This window comes from Sceloporus occidentalis, unplaced genomic scaffold (assembly GCF_023333645.1).
Source record: "Sceloporus occidentalis isolate IW3139 unplaced genomic scaffold, rSceOcc1.0.p SCAF_138, whole genome shotgun sequence".
In the NCBI taxonomy this organism is placed as follows: Eukaryota; Metazoa; Chordata; class Lepidosauria; order Squamata; family Phrynosomatidae; genus Sceloporus; species Sceloporus occidentalis.
Genome location: NW_028317118.1, coordinates 5,827 through 24,893, shown reverse-complemented (window position 1 = coordinate 24,893; position 19,067 = coordinate 5,827). Strand labels below are relative to the sequence as shown.

Below are 19,067 nucleotides of genomic sequence, written 5' to 3'. Positions count from 1 at the left end.
CCATGCCTGTTCGCGGACTTGCTGAAAAGGGCTATGAGCAAACAAATCACTGGCCTGAGTTTAAATTTAGTTTTATTCAAACAGAGTTAATTATAATCTTCTAGCTAAGTTTCAAGTAATGCCTTCTTATCAAGCACTTATTATGGTGGAGGAAATTAATTTTTTACTCTGCCATAAAGGTAGAGGCAATAATCTGGGTTCAGGGGAGGGATTACTTTAATTAGATTTATAGGGGGGACTTTTTTTAAATGAGAAGGGCTCCTTGTTATTGGAAGGTGGCCTTGGTTTTGGGTCTCTCTGGAGAGCTGTTGTTGTGCACCTTTGAGTTTGTTTCCGATTTATGGCGATCCTAAGGCAATCTTATTGTGAGGTTTTCTTGGCAAAATATGTTTTTTTGGGGGAAGGTGTTTGTCTTCTTCTGAGGCTACCATGCTGGCTCCCTTTGGACATATGCCTGGCCAAAAGGAACATAAACATCTGCTTTAGTGTTGTCATGGCCCAGCAACTGTTCAACCTCTGCCCTTTTTCACCCGCCCCATCTCTTTTTGTTGGTGTTGTTAAGACAAGAATTACCCACAAGGTAAGAAGGTGACACACATGAGGAATGTAAGCGACCTCTATCTTCTTGCCCACCTAGAGTTTTCAGATATGTTCCAAGCCCCACTCATGAGAAGGACTTGCTATAACCCAAGAGTTGGAGAGCCTTGGGCCTCATTGTCTTGAGCCTCATTGAAAACAATAGAAGAAGTTGCAAACAATAGAAGCAGTTTAAGAAGTAAAGGAACATAGTTTTTTGTGGGTTTTTTGAGCTATGTGGCCATGTTCTAGAAGAGTTTATTCCTGATGTTTTGCCAGCATCTGTGGCTGGCATCTTCAGAGAATGCTGGCATGGAAGAGAGTGGGGTCACACAGCATATATATACACCCAACTTCTTGGTGGCTGTTTCCAAGCTGTGGACCTACCTTCCAAGGGAGCCTAGGCTGGCTGCCAGGGCTTTTTATCAAGTTGGCTATTGACTAGCGGCTGAGGAGGGGGCTTTACCTTTTTATTGACTTGCTTTTAAGTTGATTATTATTCAGTTGTGTTTTAATGCTGTAATTGGTCTAATTGTGTCTTAAGAGTGTGTTTTCAACTGTACCTTTGAAAAAGTTAATCTCATAGTGAGATACCTTGAGTCCCAGGTTTTTTTTGAGAGAGAGAGAGAAAGGCAGGCTATAAATCAAATAAAGGCCTGAATTCTATAGCCCCAGCTAAAGCTGAACCATGCAAATGCAAATAATGTATCTACTCATGTATAAGTCTAGAAATTTAGGTCAAAACATTGGCGGGTTACAGACGGGCAAAAAAGGGTGTGTTCATGACGTCATGAAGGTGTAGCCTTTAGACGGGCCTTACCTGAATGCCGTCATGAACGCGCCGCCCACACGCCCCAAGCGGGAAGAAGCGGCATTAAAAAGGTGCCGCTTTTTCCCGCTTCTTTTTGATAAGCGCCGTATGTGCGCATCTCCGTATGTAAGCTGCTGCACCGATGCGCCAGAATTGTTACGCCGCTAATTTAAGTTGCCCATTTAAAAGCTCCGTGTCTGCTGCGTTGCATAATGAGTCGGGGTCCCGGGACATGCGCGGTTTGCAGTCAGGCTTTAATTGCAGCGTCAGATGCCAGGCAGCTGTGGAAGCTGCGGCACAGCTGCACTCTATTTTAATGCTCGTAACCCTAACCCTAGAGCAACATGTATGCATGCGCTGCTAGAATTGTGGAAAGTTTGGAATTTAAAGTGAACCCCTACACACATTCCTGCGCCATTTTCACCTAACAATAAAAAACACTAAAACTTTAAATATTTACATATGTACAAGGGAGGTGATGGGGGATGGCAGGGGGACAGCAGTGGCAGCGGTGGCAGCGGCGACAGCTGTGGCTGTGCATTGCAGATTCAGCAAGAGCACGGGGAGCAAAGGAGAGGAGGCATCCATGATGCCAGTGAGACTGGCAACGTGCAAGCGGACAAGGATGCCATCACCAGCTGGCAGGAGGCCATCTTTGTTCTTGGGTAGGGTGGGGGAAAAAGTTTAAAGGGGCCTGGGCGCTTTAAATGTGCACATACGCTTTCTGCCACCGGTGCTGACCGCCGCAGCTGCGCAGCTGCGCATCTGCCAGCCGGCAAAAGAAAAAAAAAGGTGCGTTTTTGGCCGCCCGTGTGGAAGCTGCCTCTCTCTTTGCAGCGTCCTGCAAGGCAGCGGTATGGAAGCTGCGGGTAAGAAACGGCCCCAGGTGAGGCGTCTTCACTCCCCCCAGTGTGGAAGCCCCATCCACCTTAGCCACGCCCTCCGGGCGGGCGGTCTGGAGGCTCCGTATTCAGGGAAAGACGCCTTCAAGACATCTTCCCCTGCCCGTCTGTAACCCGCCATTGTCTCCAAAAACCTGAGTCGACTTATCCACGGGTCAATGGAAGTACAGTATCTTAACTCTTATTTAAAAGAAGGAACCATCTCCTGGTGAAAAGCAAGAGTATAATATGTGAAGCACTGATCCCTCTACTCTCGTCCATCCAGCCTTAAGAGTAAACACAAAGAGGTATATCTGCTGGAATTTAACAAGTTCTTTGACATTGTTTTGCTTTGCTTCATCCTTGAGATCTTTGCTATATGCCCCTAAATTTTACCCTCGACTTATCTACAGCTCATAGCAAAATCCATAATTTTGGCCCCAAAACCTGCCCGCGACTTATATATGAGGTCAACTTATAGTTGAGTATATACAGTATGTACCAAGTTACTATCAATTCAATGGGTCTATGCTAATAGGAACTAATAAAAATGATTCGGGCTGAAGAATAAACATATTCCTTTTATTCCAGCCAACATGGTACCCTGGAATCATGACTTGGCTTCTTAGTTTGTCCATGTGAGCTGCACAGGATGAGGGATGGGAGATTAAAAAGCTGCTGTAAAGTTTGATATAAGAGCATCCAAGAATTACAGGAGGGAAAGTGACAATAAAGCAAGGCAAGTAGACCGAGGAAATAAACTGTCCAAGCACTCCATCCCTGTCTCCCTGGTCTGTGCTACAAGGACCACAGTTTGCAAGCGAAATACTCCCTTGCAACCAGGAATGGTTGCTTGGAGCATCAGCAAAGTGGGGAGGACTGGAGCAAAAAGCCACCAACTCACTCAAAGACGTCGGGACGTGGTGGCTTCTTCTTTTCAGCTTGTGACGGGTTTTTTTAGGTTTCATCTGTATGCTGCCGTTGTACTGCACAGGGGGAAAAGACGCTGACAAAATATCTAAGGGCACAGCTGCAGCTTTCATGCATTTTTCATTGCCACATGAGCATTGACAAAGATAAGCAGGCAGGACGGCGAAGAAAACTTCTGCAGGCAGGAGAAGGAACCTGCCCTGCCAAGGGTAACAGACATCATGTTTCCAGGCTCTGTGCTTTGGAGCGTGGCAGGTCTTACCACTCAGTTTTTCAGTGCTGTCACTCTCGCGTTACTGGTGAGGATGCTGGAACCAGCGTGGCACCGGTTGTCAATGCCATCAGAACTACTGTTATGATGAGCGTGATGGTGATGAAGGAAGCTGTTTCAAGTGATGTGTCCTGGGGTGGTATCATTTGGGCATATGCACTCCTATTTCTTGCTTACAACACGTTATATTGTACTAATGCAGGATGATGGGTCACGGAGTCATAGGTTAATTGCTGTTGCCTACATTCCTCTGGTGGTTAACAAGAAAATGCGAGGGGAGGAGAGACTGCGCAGGGAGTTCCATGGTCATTCTCATGAGAATGGATAGTATGGGTTGAAAGGACAAGGAATGAGCGTCTTTGGTTTCATGGGCAAATGGGGTATCAGCCCGCTCAAAATTTTTGAACCATTGTTTGCTTTAAGTATACTGTGCTAACACTGTTTGTTCAGTCTTGACAACATAGGTCTGCTGGGAACATCTTTGATTCTTGAGTGAGATTTTCTGATTCACTATTGAAGCCCAAGCTTGTGAACTTAAGTACAGTGGGCCTTCCGCATTCGCTGGGGTCAGGGGCTTAGGACCCCCGTGAAAGTGGGAAAACCGCAAATAAACCACTAAGTTTTTCAACTTGGGAGAACATCTCTCTAAGAATCTCTGGTGCAACTCTGTGGGAATTTGATCATAGAATCATCCCGGAGGACTGTCAAATGCCTAGAGAAATGTTCTCTCTAGGAGTCTCTCCAGCATGCCTCTGTGGTCAAATTCCAGAAGCATCGTGCTGAAGAACTTAGATTCCTAGAGAGAACATAGTACAGTTGGCCCTTCTTATACATGGACTTTTTATACACGGATTCAAGCATCTACGGTTTGAAAATGTTCAAAAAAAAGTATACATTTCAAATATCAAACCTTGATTTTCCATTTTTTAAATAAGGGACACCATTTTGCTATGTCATTATATTTAATGGGACTTGAGCATCCACGGATTTTGTTATTTAAAAGAAGGAACCATCCCCTGGTGAAAAGCAAGAGTATAATCTGTCTTGAAAGCACTGACCCCCTCTTCTTTCTCATCCATCCAGCCTTTAGAGTAAGCACAAAGAGTTATGTCTGCTGGAATGTTATAAGTTCTTTGACGTTGTTTTACTTTGCTTCATTTTTTAGATCCTTTGCTATATGCCCTTAAATTTTACCCTCAACTTATCCATAATTTTGGCCCCCAAATTTGCCCTCGGCTTATACATGAGATCGATTTATAGTACCTGATTTATATATGATCTTGTAAATTGGGACAAGAGAGATGCGAAATCGGGTGCCTGATTTAAATGAATCTTAGCATGTTAATATCATGGGTTTTAACTGATCAAATCTGCTTATATTGGCATGGAACAAAAAGATTGTGTTAAAGTCAAAGCAAAACCTGTACATTTCATTTCTAGACACTGCCATAGAATCATAGAATCATAGCATCATAGAGTTGAAACAGACCACAAGGGCCATCCAGTCCAACCCCCTTCTGCCATGCAGGAACTCTCATGTCTAAGGCCCAGCAGATACCTTCTTGGGAGAAGGTATTCCTACCTGTTTATGATCCATTCTGGGACCCTGGAGAACAGCTGCTAGAGTAGACAATAGTGACTTAAATGAACAGATAGATCTATCCTGGTGTAAGGCATGTTCTTAAAGCTCCCATCACAAAAGTGGATTTCAATATGGTAGCCCCGTCCCTGGCTGCCTTCCCTCTCTCTGTTCCCTGCACTACATTCAAAATGGTCCTTCGTCTGTTAACACTCATCTATATTCCATGTTACAGATTTTCTCCCCGCCTTTCTTCGATTGCCTTGATTATATTTAAACGGAACTGGCTGATGCTTCTTTACCTTCTCTCTGAATCTCAATACAACCACTATTAGCATAACAGGTGATTTAATAGCCATTGCATCACGCTCCCGTAGCTGGATCGGTGTCTCATTTTTCACCACGTTCACACCAGGATTCATGGCGTGGTTCTGACTCTTGGAACTGGAAAGGGGGGGGGGGGGGGGGCTTGTCCCTGCCTGGATGACAGATGGCTTTTTTAGATGTTCCGATGGCCTCGTAAAATGCTACTAAATTCAAATATCAGATTTAGTTGCAGGCAAATTCTGGGACAAACCTCACCCTGTCTCTTGGGTTTTATGGCTCGCCATATAAGCTCTCAGACAAAATTTGTGCATCGTTCACCTTGACTTATAGCAGGGCTGGGATCTTCCGCCACACGCTCGGCGCTCAAAAGATGCTCTGAATTGCAGGCGCTAGAATGAAATTGAAATGGGGAGAGGAGTATATGTTTTATATATGATCTTGTAAATCAGGACTTGAGAGATGCGAAATGCCTGGGTAATGGGAAGAAGTAAAGACAATATGCAGTATAACATCAGCGCATATATATATATATATATATATATATATATATATATATATTCAGTCGGGTGCTGGGATTCTGGGCCACTGAGGTTGTCAGCAAAGACAACTCTTAAGGCAAGAGGCTGAGGAAATGTTGTGATGAATGCTCAGCTTGTCATAAGATTGATATCTGGTTCAGGGTGATAAAAAAACAGGTATTTCTTCTGTCCAGAGCATGGAAAAATTACTTGTTTGGACCACAATTCCCAGAATTCCCAAGCCAGCATGTTCATAAAAATAAGATTTTTATGTTTGTATTGCAACACACAACTTATGTGCTCACTCCCACAAAAAGTGCTGCTGCATCACATTGTTGACTCATGTTCAACTTGTGGTCTACTTGGACTCCTAGATCCCTTTCACACATAGTTTCATTCAGCCAGGTGTCCCCCATCCTATATCTGTGCATTTCATTTTTTCGCCCTAAGTGCAGTACCTTATATTTCTCCATGCTGAGATTCATTTTGTTAGCTTTGGCCCAGCTTTCTAGTCTATTCAGGTCATTTTGAATCTTGATCCTGTCCTCTGGAGTATTAGCTATTCCTCCTAATTTGGTGTCATCTGCAAATTTGATAAGTTTGCCCCCAATTCTGTCATCCAAGTTATTGATAAAGATGTTGAATAGCACTGGGCCCAGGACAGAGCCCTGTGCATCTGCCTTATGCTGCAATTAAATTGGCCCAAGAGCATGTCTTCTCTTTTGGCCTGAGAGTGAAGTTCCTCCCACGCCAAAACAGCTGACATAACATTTCACGTTGCTTCTCTTTCTCTTCTCTCTTTCTGAGCTTCCCCAGGAAACAAAGTCCAGCTCGAATGGGTGAAATCTGCAATTTCAGATTCTGCGGTGGCGGCGGCGGCATGTCATGCCTTGTCAAGGGCTTCTATATATAGCAACCCAGTAATGGAGCTGCTGAAATGACCCTTGGTGTCTAGCATGAGGGCTTTGGAGCAGGACATGCTAGGACTGCTTTCTGAGAATGCTCTTTATAAATAAAGATGCACGGTAGCCAGCCAGCCCAGCTCTACGGATAGGTATAGATATAAGCAGCACCTGCAACCGATGCTGCAGTGTGAAGGCATGCTGTTTAGAATTTCAACCAACCTATTCCAGTCCTCCTTCACCCAGTCAGCCAACAGGCTCAGTTCTATAATTTTGTGGCTTTTTTGGGCTATGTGGCTGTGTTCTCGAAGAATTTATTCCTGACGTTTTACCTGCAAAATGGTGAAATGTCAGGAAGAAATTCTTCTAGCCCGAAAAACCCACAAAAAAACTATGGAGGCTGGCCCTGAACGCCTTTGACTTCACAACGCTCAGTCCTCATTGAACTGTTTTCATGGCTTTCCCATCTCTTAGACCTTATATTATCTTTTCCCCAAGGCTGTGGATACTTCCCTGTTGTGTGCGAGTGGTACCATTTTGGTGATAATATGGTTGGCGCTCATAGCCTTGAACTGGCAACGCAGTGAATAACATTTTAAAACAATTAAAATACTCTAAAAACAGTATAAAATTACATTTAAATATACCGAAGTTATTAAAAGGCACAACTAAAACACACACAGTCCATAAAAACCACCCTGGTGTGCTTATACAGTGCGCCCGCTCCATACGCGGGTGCACCATATGCAGCTTCCTGTTTACGCGGAAGTCGCGTTGCCATCAAATGAATGGTGCGTGTGCTGCGCCACCACAACCACGAGCCTCGTTCTATTGAATAGGGCTCAAGCTTACATGGGATTTGCCTCATGTGTGTGGGGGGGGTCTGGATTGGATCCCCTGCGTAAGGCAAGGCTCCACTGTATGTTGAATTTCTGCTTAAATAAAAATGTCTTGGTTTGCCAATGAAAAGCAAGCAGGGAGGAGGCCAGGCTAGTCCCCCATGGATAGCTTTCCAGAGGTTGGGAACAGCCATCAAGAAGGCTCTCCCTCATGTCCTCACCATGATGGACACAGCCTACAGAGTTGGGAGGCACAGAGACGTCCCGATAAAAGAGCGCACATGCATAAATGGATGCCCGGAATTAGAGGACCTTGTCCACTACATATTGTTTCGTCTACTATATAGTGAACCTGAGGAATGATTTGTGACACCCTTAATTGAAACTAGCCCTTGCCAGAGTCCACAAGAAGCGGGTGTTTCTTTTAACCTCTTAGTGGATTTGGACAAATATGTGACCTGGAGAGTAGCTTTGTATGCGCTAGCAGCCAAAAAAAATCAGGAAGAAATACATAGCAGAGATAGCCATAAGTTGTAAAGGTGATGATTATATTTAATAATTTTATACTAGGTGTACACACACACACACACACACACACACACACACACACACAGAGTGTGCCCTTGCCTTATGCAGAGGATCCATTCTGAACCCCCCCCCTCCCCCCCCCCCCCCGTGTAAGGTAAATTCCGTATATGTTTGAGCCCCATTTAAAACAATGGCGTTCATTTACGCAGGGCGTGCGTGCCATGAGTACATGCACCATTTCCTCTTCCATCGTGCGGCTTTCAGCGTATGCTGAAAGCCACTTATAGCGCCCTCACATATGACATAGGTGTGATATATATATATATATATATATATATATATTTAAATGTTCAATTTTGTAAATCATAAATTGCTGTATAATCATATGACTGATGTTGCAAGTATGATATGTATGCACTTTGTTGTTACTGTGATATTATTTTATGCAAAGGCCATTGGCCAAAAGCAATAAAATTTGACTAATTGACTGACTGACTGAGAGAAAGCCTTCCCCTGAAGATCTTATTATTCTGGCAGATTCATATGGGAAGATATGGTACATTCTGTTGAAGGACATGTTAAGACATGGAACCCAACCTACAGATAGTTCTGGGCACCTAAATCTGGTGCCAGGTGCTTGCTTCACTGTATCCATAAGTTGAGAAGAGAGACACCTACTACATCTTTTGGCAAAAATCTAAAGCGTGCGCACACACACACACACACACACACATATATAATTGTGGCATTGTTTTTCTCCTGACTTTTCTGGGGGAAGTAGATTCTTTTCCATTTACAAAAACCTGTTTTATTTTTTAAAAAGATGTCGAAATGGGAGTTGGAGGAGGCAGCCGCGGAGGTCTGATAGAAATGCAGGAAAGATTTGACGGAAGAGGAAATGTCACATGAAGCAAGTGAAAAACACACGGGGCGCATTTTATAAAATAAAGGAGGTGCGGGATTGGAGCCAAGTCAAAATGACAGATCTAGTGAGCAATTTGGCAGCGAAGTCGGGAGGAAGGTAGTTTGGAGAAAATAAGAGGAAGGCCTTCTTGAAAGCAGCCTGAATCTTATTTTGGTTTTTCCCTCTCTGCAAAGTCTTTGCTGGCACCGTCGGAGAGACATCTCTTTTTGTAACAGGTGCCCGTGGAGTCTTAATTGTTTCAGGGGATGGAGCTCCATGCATCTGCTCTCCCCAGTAATGTTGAGCATTCAACTGGCACCTTGAGATTTAGAGGCAAACAATACAAAGCTTGACCTTAATCTGTCGGCATGCCTCTGTGATCATTCTGCAATACGGGCTTTCTTTGCTTAAAATAAAAACAGAGCCGGCTTCTGAGCGTTTGGGGTTCCAAGGAGATGTAGTGATAGATATTTGCCATCAAATGCAGATTCCTTCCTTTTTTGGGGGGTGCGGATTTTGTTTCCTCCCATGAGATTGGATCCATGCTGGTGCTCAGTGGAGTTCTAGTCATGCTGGGGAAAAAGAGACTGTGATTTTTGTCATTTGCTCAATTTCAGAGACATTCTTGGGAGCCACATTCTAGCAATGGGTGGGTCCAAAGGCACAAGGGTGAGACCAAAGGGGTGATGCAGACGGGCCAAATAAAGCACTTTCCACCCACCTTGAAGGCAGGGTGCTTAGATGGTGCACCCCTCCAAGCAAGTAGAAAACAGATTGAAGCTGTGCTCTTGGGTTAAAAACTGGAGCAAAAAGAAGCCGCGATAGTCTGACTCAAGGCAAAAAAACCCACATACCTTTAGCCCTGCATATAAACGCCCTGACACGAATGGTTCTAAAGGAGGGATCCATCCTAAACCTAAACCCAAACCTCCATATAAACACACCGGTGCAAGTGTGCATTTAATAAGGATGGAGCCAGCATACCCAAGCAGTTGGGGCGGCAATGCAAAAAAGTGAAACCGTGACACCTCCAGTGGATATAAGTACAACATATACAAACCAGACAGTCCAAAATGGGACATGAGGTGAAGGAGTGTGAAGGGGGCATGTGGGGTGGGAGACATGATTGTGCTTTGCCAGTGTTTTACTGGGCACACTGAGTGCTGCTTGATGGGGTGAGCTCCTGTCACTAGTCCCAGCTTCTGCCAACCTAGCAGTTCAAAAGCATGCAAATGCAAGTAGATAAATAGGTACCACGTCGGTGGGAAGGTAACAGCATTCAGTGCAGTCATGCTGGCCACATGTCCTCGGACAATGCTAGCTCTTTGGCTTAGTAACAGAGATGAGCACCGTCCTCTATAGTTGGTTATGACTAGACATTCATTACCTTCTTTAACCTTATGTCACAACTGTTACTCTTACTTTTAGTGATATACAGCAATTATGATTTATGAATAACATTAGTACAAAAAACATTACGAAGCATTATGTATGGAATAATATGGGTGGAGTGACACCATGAATTCTCATACTGGATGATGCCAGCCCTAGTGATGCCACTGGGGAGAGGAAGAGAAGAATGGTCAGAAAACGGTGACTCCACTTTTCCAGTTGGAAACCCCTGTGGACCCTGTTTCCACCAAGAATGGAAAGAGTCTTTCATTCTGCAGTGGGAGAGTCTAGATCAAACCCTTTGCATTTAGTAAATTTGCATTTACTACTGAATATGTGTGTCAGAAAGAGGGGGTCCTGGTCTTGGTCATATTACTGTGTGACAGGGGGCTGTCATTGCCAAGGATAGGTCTTGTTTCCTTGAGTATAAAGTTATGTTCTCCTGTTAAGAAACAACTTACTCAGAATTAATATGTATGCTTTGCAATATCTGGCTTATAATTACTTTGAAAGAGTCCCCATAGGAATTTTGGAAAGACTTTTAATTTAATTTTTCTCTCTTCCCCTTCTTTTGCTTGCAGTGGTTGAATGCCGAGGAGGGATTATGGACAGCATGCAGCGGTTTGCAAGCTTGCCAGTGTACCTCCCTGCAAGTTACAGCCTCTCCAATGCTAATGTGTCCTTCTTCCTAAAGGAAACCAACCAAGATATCATGAGGAATGCCAGCTTGCAATCTCGAACAGAGCCTTTCCTTGTCTATAGAACCAACAGCTTGCCGGGTTTAAATGCTACTTACGGCCCATTTACCGTGGAGCAAACTGTGCCTCCGAACCTCCTGCGGACATCTGCTTTGTTCAGTTTTGCCGACCGATTCACTTTTAATTGGAAGTTACAGTCGCACATCATTGACAGCTCTGTATATTCCAACAGGCCCAAAGTCCAAGCTTTGTTCTACGTCGCTGGCAAAGACTGGGAAGACTATGATCCTTCTGAGATTCTGCCCTGCGTGCGGATGATGGCCTTCCAGGAGGATCGAGTAGCTGTCAGCAGCTGTCGGTTGAAAGGCCATTTAGGGTTATGCGTTGCAGAACTTGAGTTCTCGCCAAGCTGGTTCAACCCTGCTTTGGCCACCGCACTGCCACCATCACCCCCAGAGTTTCAACAGATGGCGGATTCATTGGAAGGGACCACCGTGGAGCTTTTCTATTGGGTGTATTCAGCGGAAGGGGAATGTTCTTCAGAGGACCAAAACCCGGAAAGCTTTCTGCATCCAAAAGGCCAAGAGGAAGCACAGCTGCCTTTGGTGTCAATGGAGAGAATTGGAAGTATTATTCTTTACCCAACGCAAGACAGGCTGAGGAAGTCTGTACTGAATCTGGATGACAACCTTGTGCTATGTTTGCCACTCAGCCCAGTCAAGAAGGGGGACCTGGTCATGTTTCAGATATCCCTCACCAGTGGCTCTGTAGCAGATCAGTTTACACTAAGGTAAGTGTTGTTGTGTCTGTGTTGAACAAGATCTATGCCATCATATATCAACTGATATATGAAACAGAAACCTTGTGTTGCTGGTTCATGATTTGTGTCAAAGATAAAACAATAGGGAAACCTGTCTCCAAATGTAGTTACCAGAAAGAGAAAGAAAATCAGGAAGGAAGCAGTATATTGTATAAAATAATATTTATCACTTAAGAATAAAAATAACTGTACTTAAATCAATATTATTCCCAGCCAAATGTCCATAAATTAGGGCAGCTAAATAGATATACAGTGCGCCCGTGTCATAAACGGGTGCGATATACGTGGCTTTCAGCATATGCTGAAAGCCGTGCCGGAATAAGTGATGGCACACCCTGGAAGGGGTAATGGTGTGTGCACCATGCTGTCCCGCAGGCAGGAGCCCCATTATTTTTAATGGGACTCGAGCATATGTGAAATTCCACTTATGCGGGGGGTCTGGAACGGATCCTGTACGTAAGGGAAAGGCCCACTGTATTAAAAGGAGGCATACAAGCATTTCAAAAGTGTAAAACAGCTTTATTGGAAGGGTACAACCTGAGGTTTGGATGGCACAGTTATATTTGGTACAATAAAGTAAAAGCAAATGAGGACTTAAACAACCATTATACCACAAGATCTATTTTAAGGATTTAGAACAAGTACAGACCCAGGTTATACCCTGAAATGCCATTGTGGATATTCATACGTGACGCCTTATTTAAATCGGATAAAAGTGGGAGAAGGGTTAATGAAAAGTGGCTGCTATAGAAAGATCTTTTAATTTATGAAAATGGCCAACATAGATTTAAAACTAAGGAGGTATTAATGGTAGCGGGGATAAAGGTGCACTGGTACTGATACAGATGGATGTTTGAAAGGTAAAACAGATTTTTAAAGAATATATGGCTTTGAACAAAGAAAGGCAGAATTTGAGAACTTTATTGCAGTGGCCCTGGAACGGGCCTGTAGTGTTCCAAAAGGGAATGTTCTGGGGATGCTCAGCGGCGGGGAATGGATTTTACCACACAGTGGGAACGCTGCCACCACCGCCGAGTGTCCCCATCCCGTTCTGGATGTGTTCCCCAGGGGGTGATTTCTGAGGACGCTTCTCAAGCGTTCCCGAAAATCGTCCCCTCTGGGATGCATCTGGAACGGGATGGGGATGCTCGGCAGCGGTGGCAGTGTTCCCACTGTGCGGTAAAATCCGTTCCCTGCCATTGAGCGTCCCCAGAATGTTCCCTTTTGGAACACTACAGGCCCGTTCCATGGCCACTGCGGTAAAGTTCTGAGACTTAATTATGTACTCATGATGAACATTTGTTTAAGAAAATCGACAATCTTTTCCTCGAATTAGACTTAGAAGATAAGAGGAAAAAGGAACGCATGATTAAATGGCTACAAAATTTTGGACATAATATTAATTGGGAAAGAATGTGGACACATGGGGTGAAATTCATGTTACATAATTTGAAAGATTTTTTTTTTATAAAATCATGTTCAGATGGCATTTGACACCAGAGGAAGTATCAAAGATGTATAAAGGAGCTAAAAATAAGTGCTGGGGATGTAAAGAACAAACGGGGACATATTCACCCACTTGTTGGATCTGCAAAAATATATTAGAAGCAGATCCATTGCAAGATAGAAAAGGTACTCAAGATAAAGGTGTGTTTTAAGCTAGAACTGATCCTGTTAGACTTATTTGATGAAACACTGACATGGAAAACTGTTATAACATTTGAATTCACTACGTTATTTAAAGGGAAAATAAACAGACACATCTGTGGAAGAGTGGTATCTATTTCTGAGGTATACAAAAGAAAGAGAAGGAATGCCAACATTGGCTTATAAATAAGTTTTAGGCATTTAGGAGCAAAGGTGCCTTTTAATTTCGATATTTTTTGGAAACGTAAGTGGAAATGTAACTAATTGATGAACACAGACCAAAGGACAGGAAGCGGGAAGTAACTTTTTCACTTAATGCGTTGTGTTGCTGTTGTTGTTTTGTTATAGATGTGTTTTGTAAGAACACATTATACATGTAAGTAGGCTTTTGTGGGTATTGTTTGGCAGTTTTGTTGACTTATATGTGAAAATCAATAACAATTTTTGGGTAATTTTTTTAACATAAATTGCTGCAGATGCAGATGCTTTGTGCAAGCCAACGTTAGGAAAGGGAACACACAAACGTTTCATAAGCCTAAAACAAATTGGCATGGATTATTACAGATACACATTGGCTTGCACAAATCTTCTCTACTGGCGTCCAGAAAACATTCTTTATTGTTACACAAATACTGTTTTTCTGATCAGTGCTACACATTTCTCTATGCCACATCTCTTTCAAAAAGAATCCTGTTTTCAACCCACTACTGCCTCCATCTATTCAGCCCATCTTGGTATTACCCATATACTGTTGCTTAGTACATAGAGAGATCCTGTAGTACCTTTGAGACTAACCGAAAGAAAGAAATTGGTAGCATGAGCTTTCGTAGACTAAAGTCTTCTACCTCCAAATGCATCTGAGTAAGTAGACTTTAGTCTAGGAAAGCTCATGCTGCCAATTTCTTTCTTTCGGTTAGTCTCAAAGGTGATACAAGATCTCTGTACGTACTGATTCTACAGACTAATACGTCTGTATCTTTGAATGCTGTTGCTTAGCTTGTTTTGTTGGTTATAATTTGTGTCAACCAAAGAAACAAGGCCTTGCAAATTGGTCCCAGTTGTAAGCTGAGTTCTGCAGCCGTGCTACATTTCTGTAGCAAATTTCAGATATATTAGGTGCAGTTTGTGTACACGCAGACACAAACACACCAGTTTGGGGGTTCCATCATAATGAAGAAATCAGATCTAAACCGGAGATAATCAAATAAGGAGCCAGGCTAATGAGGAACGGGGCTATTCAAGATCTATCCAAACAGGAACAACTGTACTTCTCATTGGATCTCACTGAAAAGCAGATTCTCATGTACAGGAGCTAGAACATAACATCCAGAGAGGCAATGCTGAGATGCATTGGATAGGTATTTTTATAGGTGGGTGGAAGGGGAGGAAATGATAAAAGATGGAGTCAAATGGCAGTATCCTGTAAAAAGTACAGCCTAGTTTTTATATGATAATTTTTAAAAATTGAATTTTTAAAAATTTAAAGAACATACTGCAAAGAATATAATCCTGAATATGATGGAAATGGGCACATTGGGAGCCAGCATATTTTCAGGCCTAGGGGACAGGCAAGTGCTCTTGCTGGTTTCTTAATTTGCCATTGGATCGGTGTCCATTTTGGATCTATGTCGTGTGTGTTTGTGTGTCCGGACGCATGTGTGTGTGTAGAGGTTGAACTTTAGTCCTGTAGAGAAAGTGGAGGGGCAGATGGGGCAGATGCGTTGGGTAGAAATGAAGTGCGAATGAAATCTAGACCATGGTATTTTCTAGTAAAGCATCAGTCTATGCGCAATAAACACAGGCCACTCGTAACAGCAACAATGGATGATAACACAAACATTGTTTGTTTAATTACGAAATATAGTGGGACAGCAAAGTATTATCCTGATGAAAGACAGATGCATTTGTTGCTCAAAGAAGACACCACACAACTGAGGGAGAAATTGGAGCTCAACTTCTGGGGAATAAAAGGCCAAGAGGTAATTGGAAAGTGTTTCATGCTGAGAAAAACGATAGACACTCGGGAAGGAAGGAGTTATAACTGGCAACTTCAAGAGAGGTGTGTTGCGTCTAGTTTTAATGCCGTGCGTCTCAAAGCATGGGGACTGATGATATTTTATTTACTTACTTACGGATCACCTCTCCACTTTTGTTTAAAAGAAGGAACCCAAGGCAATATATCAAGAGGAGGAGAAGGAAGAGGCAAGGGCGATGATTGATGACAATGATGACAGTGACAACAATGATGACAATGACGATGATGATGGAGATCTGGAACAAAATTTTGCAGTGTAGAGTGCTCCAGCCAACCATGGAATTTGTCCAGATACGCTGTTCTATCCCTGCTAGCTTTCTCCACTATCCCAAAGTCATGCGGCATTACATGGCAGATGAGCATTCTGGGTCCCCATTGGGCTCTTTCCAGCTGCTGTCTCCCTCTTGGGTGCAGATGTTACCATTGTGGCATTCAGAGCACCCTTCCCGAGCTGGGGTCATGTTGATGTGTTGGACTACAACTCCCATCACCCCCCAGCCATCGAGTCTTTTAGGAAAGGTTGCTATTCAGGTTCTAGCAACCAGGGGAGCTATTCAGCTTCCTAGGCCTGACCTCCAGTCCTCTCTGGAGCAGGAGTAGTTGGATCAGCTGGAACTTGTTAATTCAACATTTCCATCTTCATTTAATCCAGAAACGCTAGTTGAGATTAGCAATTGAATTTGGACCTAGGGTGGGAAATGTGTGTCTCCAGCTGTTGTTGGACAGCAAATCCTATCAGTCCTAGCCAATTATGAGGAATATTTGGAACTGAGGTCCAACACCATCTAGAGCAGTGATTCCCAAGTTCTGGCCTTCCAGATGTTTTGGACTTCAGCTCCCAGGAACCCAGACCATTGGACAAGATGGCTGAAGCTTCTGGGAGCTGAAGTTCAAAACATCTGGAGGACCTGAGTTTGTGGAGAGTCACGTGAATACCAATCCTGATTCAGGCTACAACCCTTATCTGGATATATTGCTATATTTGCTCCAAAAGTGGGACTGGAGTGTGGAGATGGGATCAGTCAAGGCAGTATTGTTCTTTTAGTATTATGGCTTCCTGAGAGAGTGAAGTGAAGCATTCTCTGGCCGGCTATGGGCATATCCTAACCCTCTTTGATCTCCTATAGACATTGGATCTAGTGAAAGGATTCTCCTTCTCTTCGGAGGTCTGATCCAATTCTGATCTGGCCTTGTGTGCCTACAAGTTGTTTCTGACTTATGGTGAGCTAAGGTGAAAACCCTATCATCGGGTTTTCTTGGTGTTGTTCAAAGGCGATTTGCCTTTGCTTTCCTCTGAGGCTGAGAGTGTGTGACTTGCTCAAGGTCCCCCAGTGGGCTTCCATAGCCAAGCAGGGATTCAAACCCTGGTCTCCAGGAATTCTGGAGCTGGCACTGCTACAGTTGCTCTTTCTCCCCCTTTTTTTCCTTTTAATTTTTTTTTATATTAAACATGCCACTAAGTTTTATCCTCGACCTATCCACGGGTCATGTAAAAATCCATAATTTTGGCCCCCAAGCCTGCCCTCGACTTATATATGAGGTCGACATATAGTCGAGTACATATGGTAAATATATACTTTTTTTTACTTGTTGTTCCAGCAAAGTATCATTTTGTTAGCGATAGTTCCCTCTGTCTTTCAATACAAATCTTTGTTGTTGACCCATCAATTATAAATCTGCCAATATTGAGATAAGACTGCATTTATACGGTTGAGATAAGACCTCATTTATGTTTCAAATATAATTCTGCCATTTCCCAGACTTTTCCAGAATTTTTCACATTGCCTTTAGGTATTTTGTCAAAAGCACTCATTGTGGTTAGTAGGAAGTCCGCTTCCACTGTGGAAACCCTCATAGGATGACTGCAGTTTGCAAAATGCCCTTTCCATTGCAATACAGAGAAGAAGAAAAAAGAGAGAGCATTTCCCCATGTGAGTTTTCTGTGTCATCAAGTCTGCAAGGGAGCATTTACTCAATATGAAGAAGATACATTGAAAACAGAATTACAGAGGAGAAAAAAAATCATTGTCGCTCCAACATCTAATTTATACAAGTTTCTTCGTGGGCTCTCCTTATTTTTTCAGTCCATTAGTAATGGCCATAAAGACCCAGGAGGTGTTTTATATATAGAATCTCTCCGTCTTGCGCTCAAATATATATGCAGGAGTGCATTTGCCTTGGGAGATCGGGTTTTCCCCCCTTTCTGAGTATAACTGATTGTTTTTAATCAGGCCTGTTGTATAAGTGGAGTGGAACGTGTTCCATTCCGGGTAAAAACAAGGTTATAGATCATAACAGAGCGTTGTGGTGGTAGTGAATTTGCATAACTTCTCCATGGTACAAAATCCTGTCTTGTGAATGAGATGATTTGGGAAAACGTGAAAGACATTTCGGATCAGCCGAAGGTTGTTCAACTGCCCTTTCTGGCATTCCTCGCCTTTGGATGTGCTAGCTAAGAGTGATGGAAGTTCCTACCTAATTCAACATAGAAGAACATTAAAATTTAAGGTTCACATGCAACCCAGAGACCTAGGAGATTCTCAGATGGGGGGGGGGGGGAGAGGGAAGAAAAAGGCATACTTTCGCTTAAATCACGCAATTGCATGGAAGTTTTTCAGATGATGTTGCACTCATCCCGGACTTATCCTGGGAAGAACCAGGAATGCTCCAGCAACAACAAACCATTCACAGGGAAATCCCGTGAATGGCTTCTCAATAGCGCAAATGAAGTGCGATTGCAAAAGTGCCAAAGTTAGGTCATTTGTGCTATTGCGGAAGCAACAAGGGATACCCAGAATGCATGGAGGCAATCCATTCTCTTTGCCAGGATTGGTTTTTGCTGTGGGTTTCAGTCTTCTTTTGAGCTATGGGACACAATTTTGTTTGCTCTGGATTAAAACAAGATGGTTTTATTCTGTTGTCTTTTATTGTCTATGGAACGGAACCACAATTTCAAGATATGTGCTGTAGGGCCAAAACGGTGCATGCACAAAACGATCCAATCCAAAACTTTTTGTGTCTCCTTTTTGGGGGGACAATCGGTTCCAATCTGTTGGCCACCATTTTGTTTTCCATATGTGCTGGCATATTTTAGTCGACACGTGAGTTAATACTGCCTGCGTGGACTGTAGCAGCACAGCTGGAATATCGTATGTTCCTAGTTATTTATACTTCCCAATTTCTCTGGGTGCTGCTTCCACCTTGCTTTCTAGAATCCCTGCTAAACATTCCAAGTGGAAAGTTTTGGTGCTGAGTAAGGAGGCATTTTAATTGATCAATCATTCTCCAGCTAAGAAAGTTTATTCCCCCTCTTTGTATTCCCTCCTATCCTATTTTCTGAGGATTTCCCCATCTCCTACTACTTGCATAATAGGAATAATCTATGGCTTTGTAGCAGTTTCTCAATAAA

General features: G+C 43.2%; 1 protein-coding gene across 1 annotated transcript in view; it reads left to right on the top strand.

Moving 5' to 3' along the window:
* The window catches only part of LOC149281117 (transmembrane protein 132B-like), a gene marked incomplete at its 3' end in the record, with an annotated part of 115,593 nt that extends 103,647 nt beyond the window's left edge, over nt 1–11,946 (top strand). Inside the window, exon 2 of the mRNA XM_089499706.1 lies at nt 11,040–11,946. Coding sequence (XP_089355832.1) covers nt 11,040–11,946 — 907 coding nt within the window. The remainder of the gene's footprint in view (nt 1–11,039) is intronic.
* Nucleotides 11,947–19,067: the final 7,121 nt, after the last annotated feature.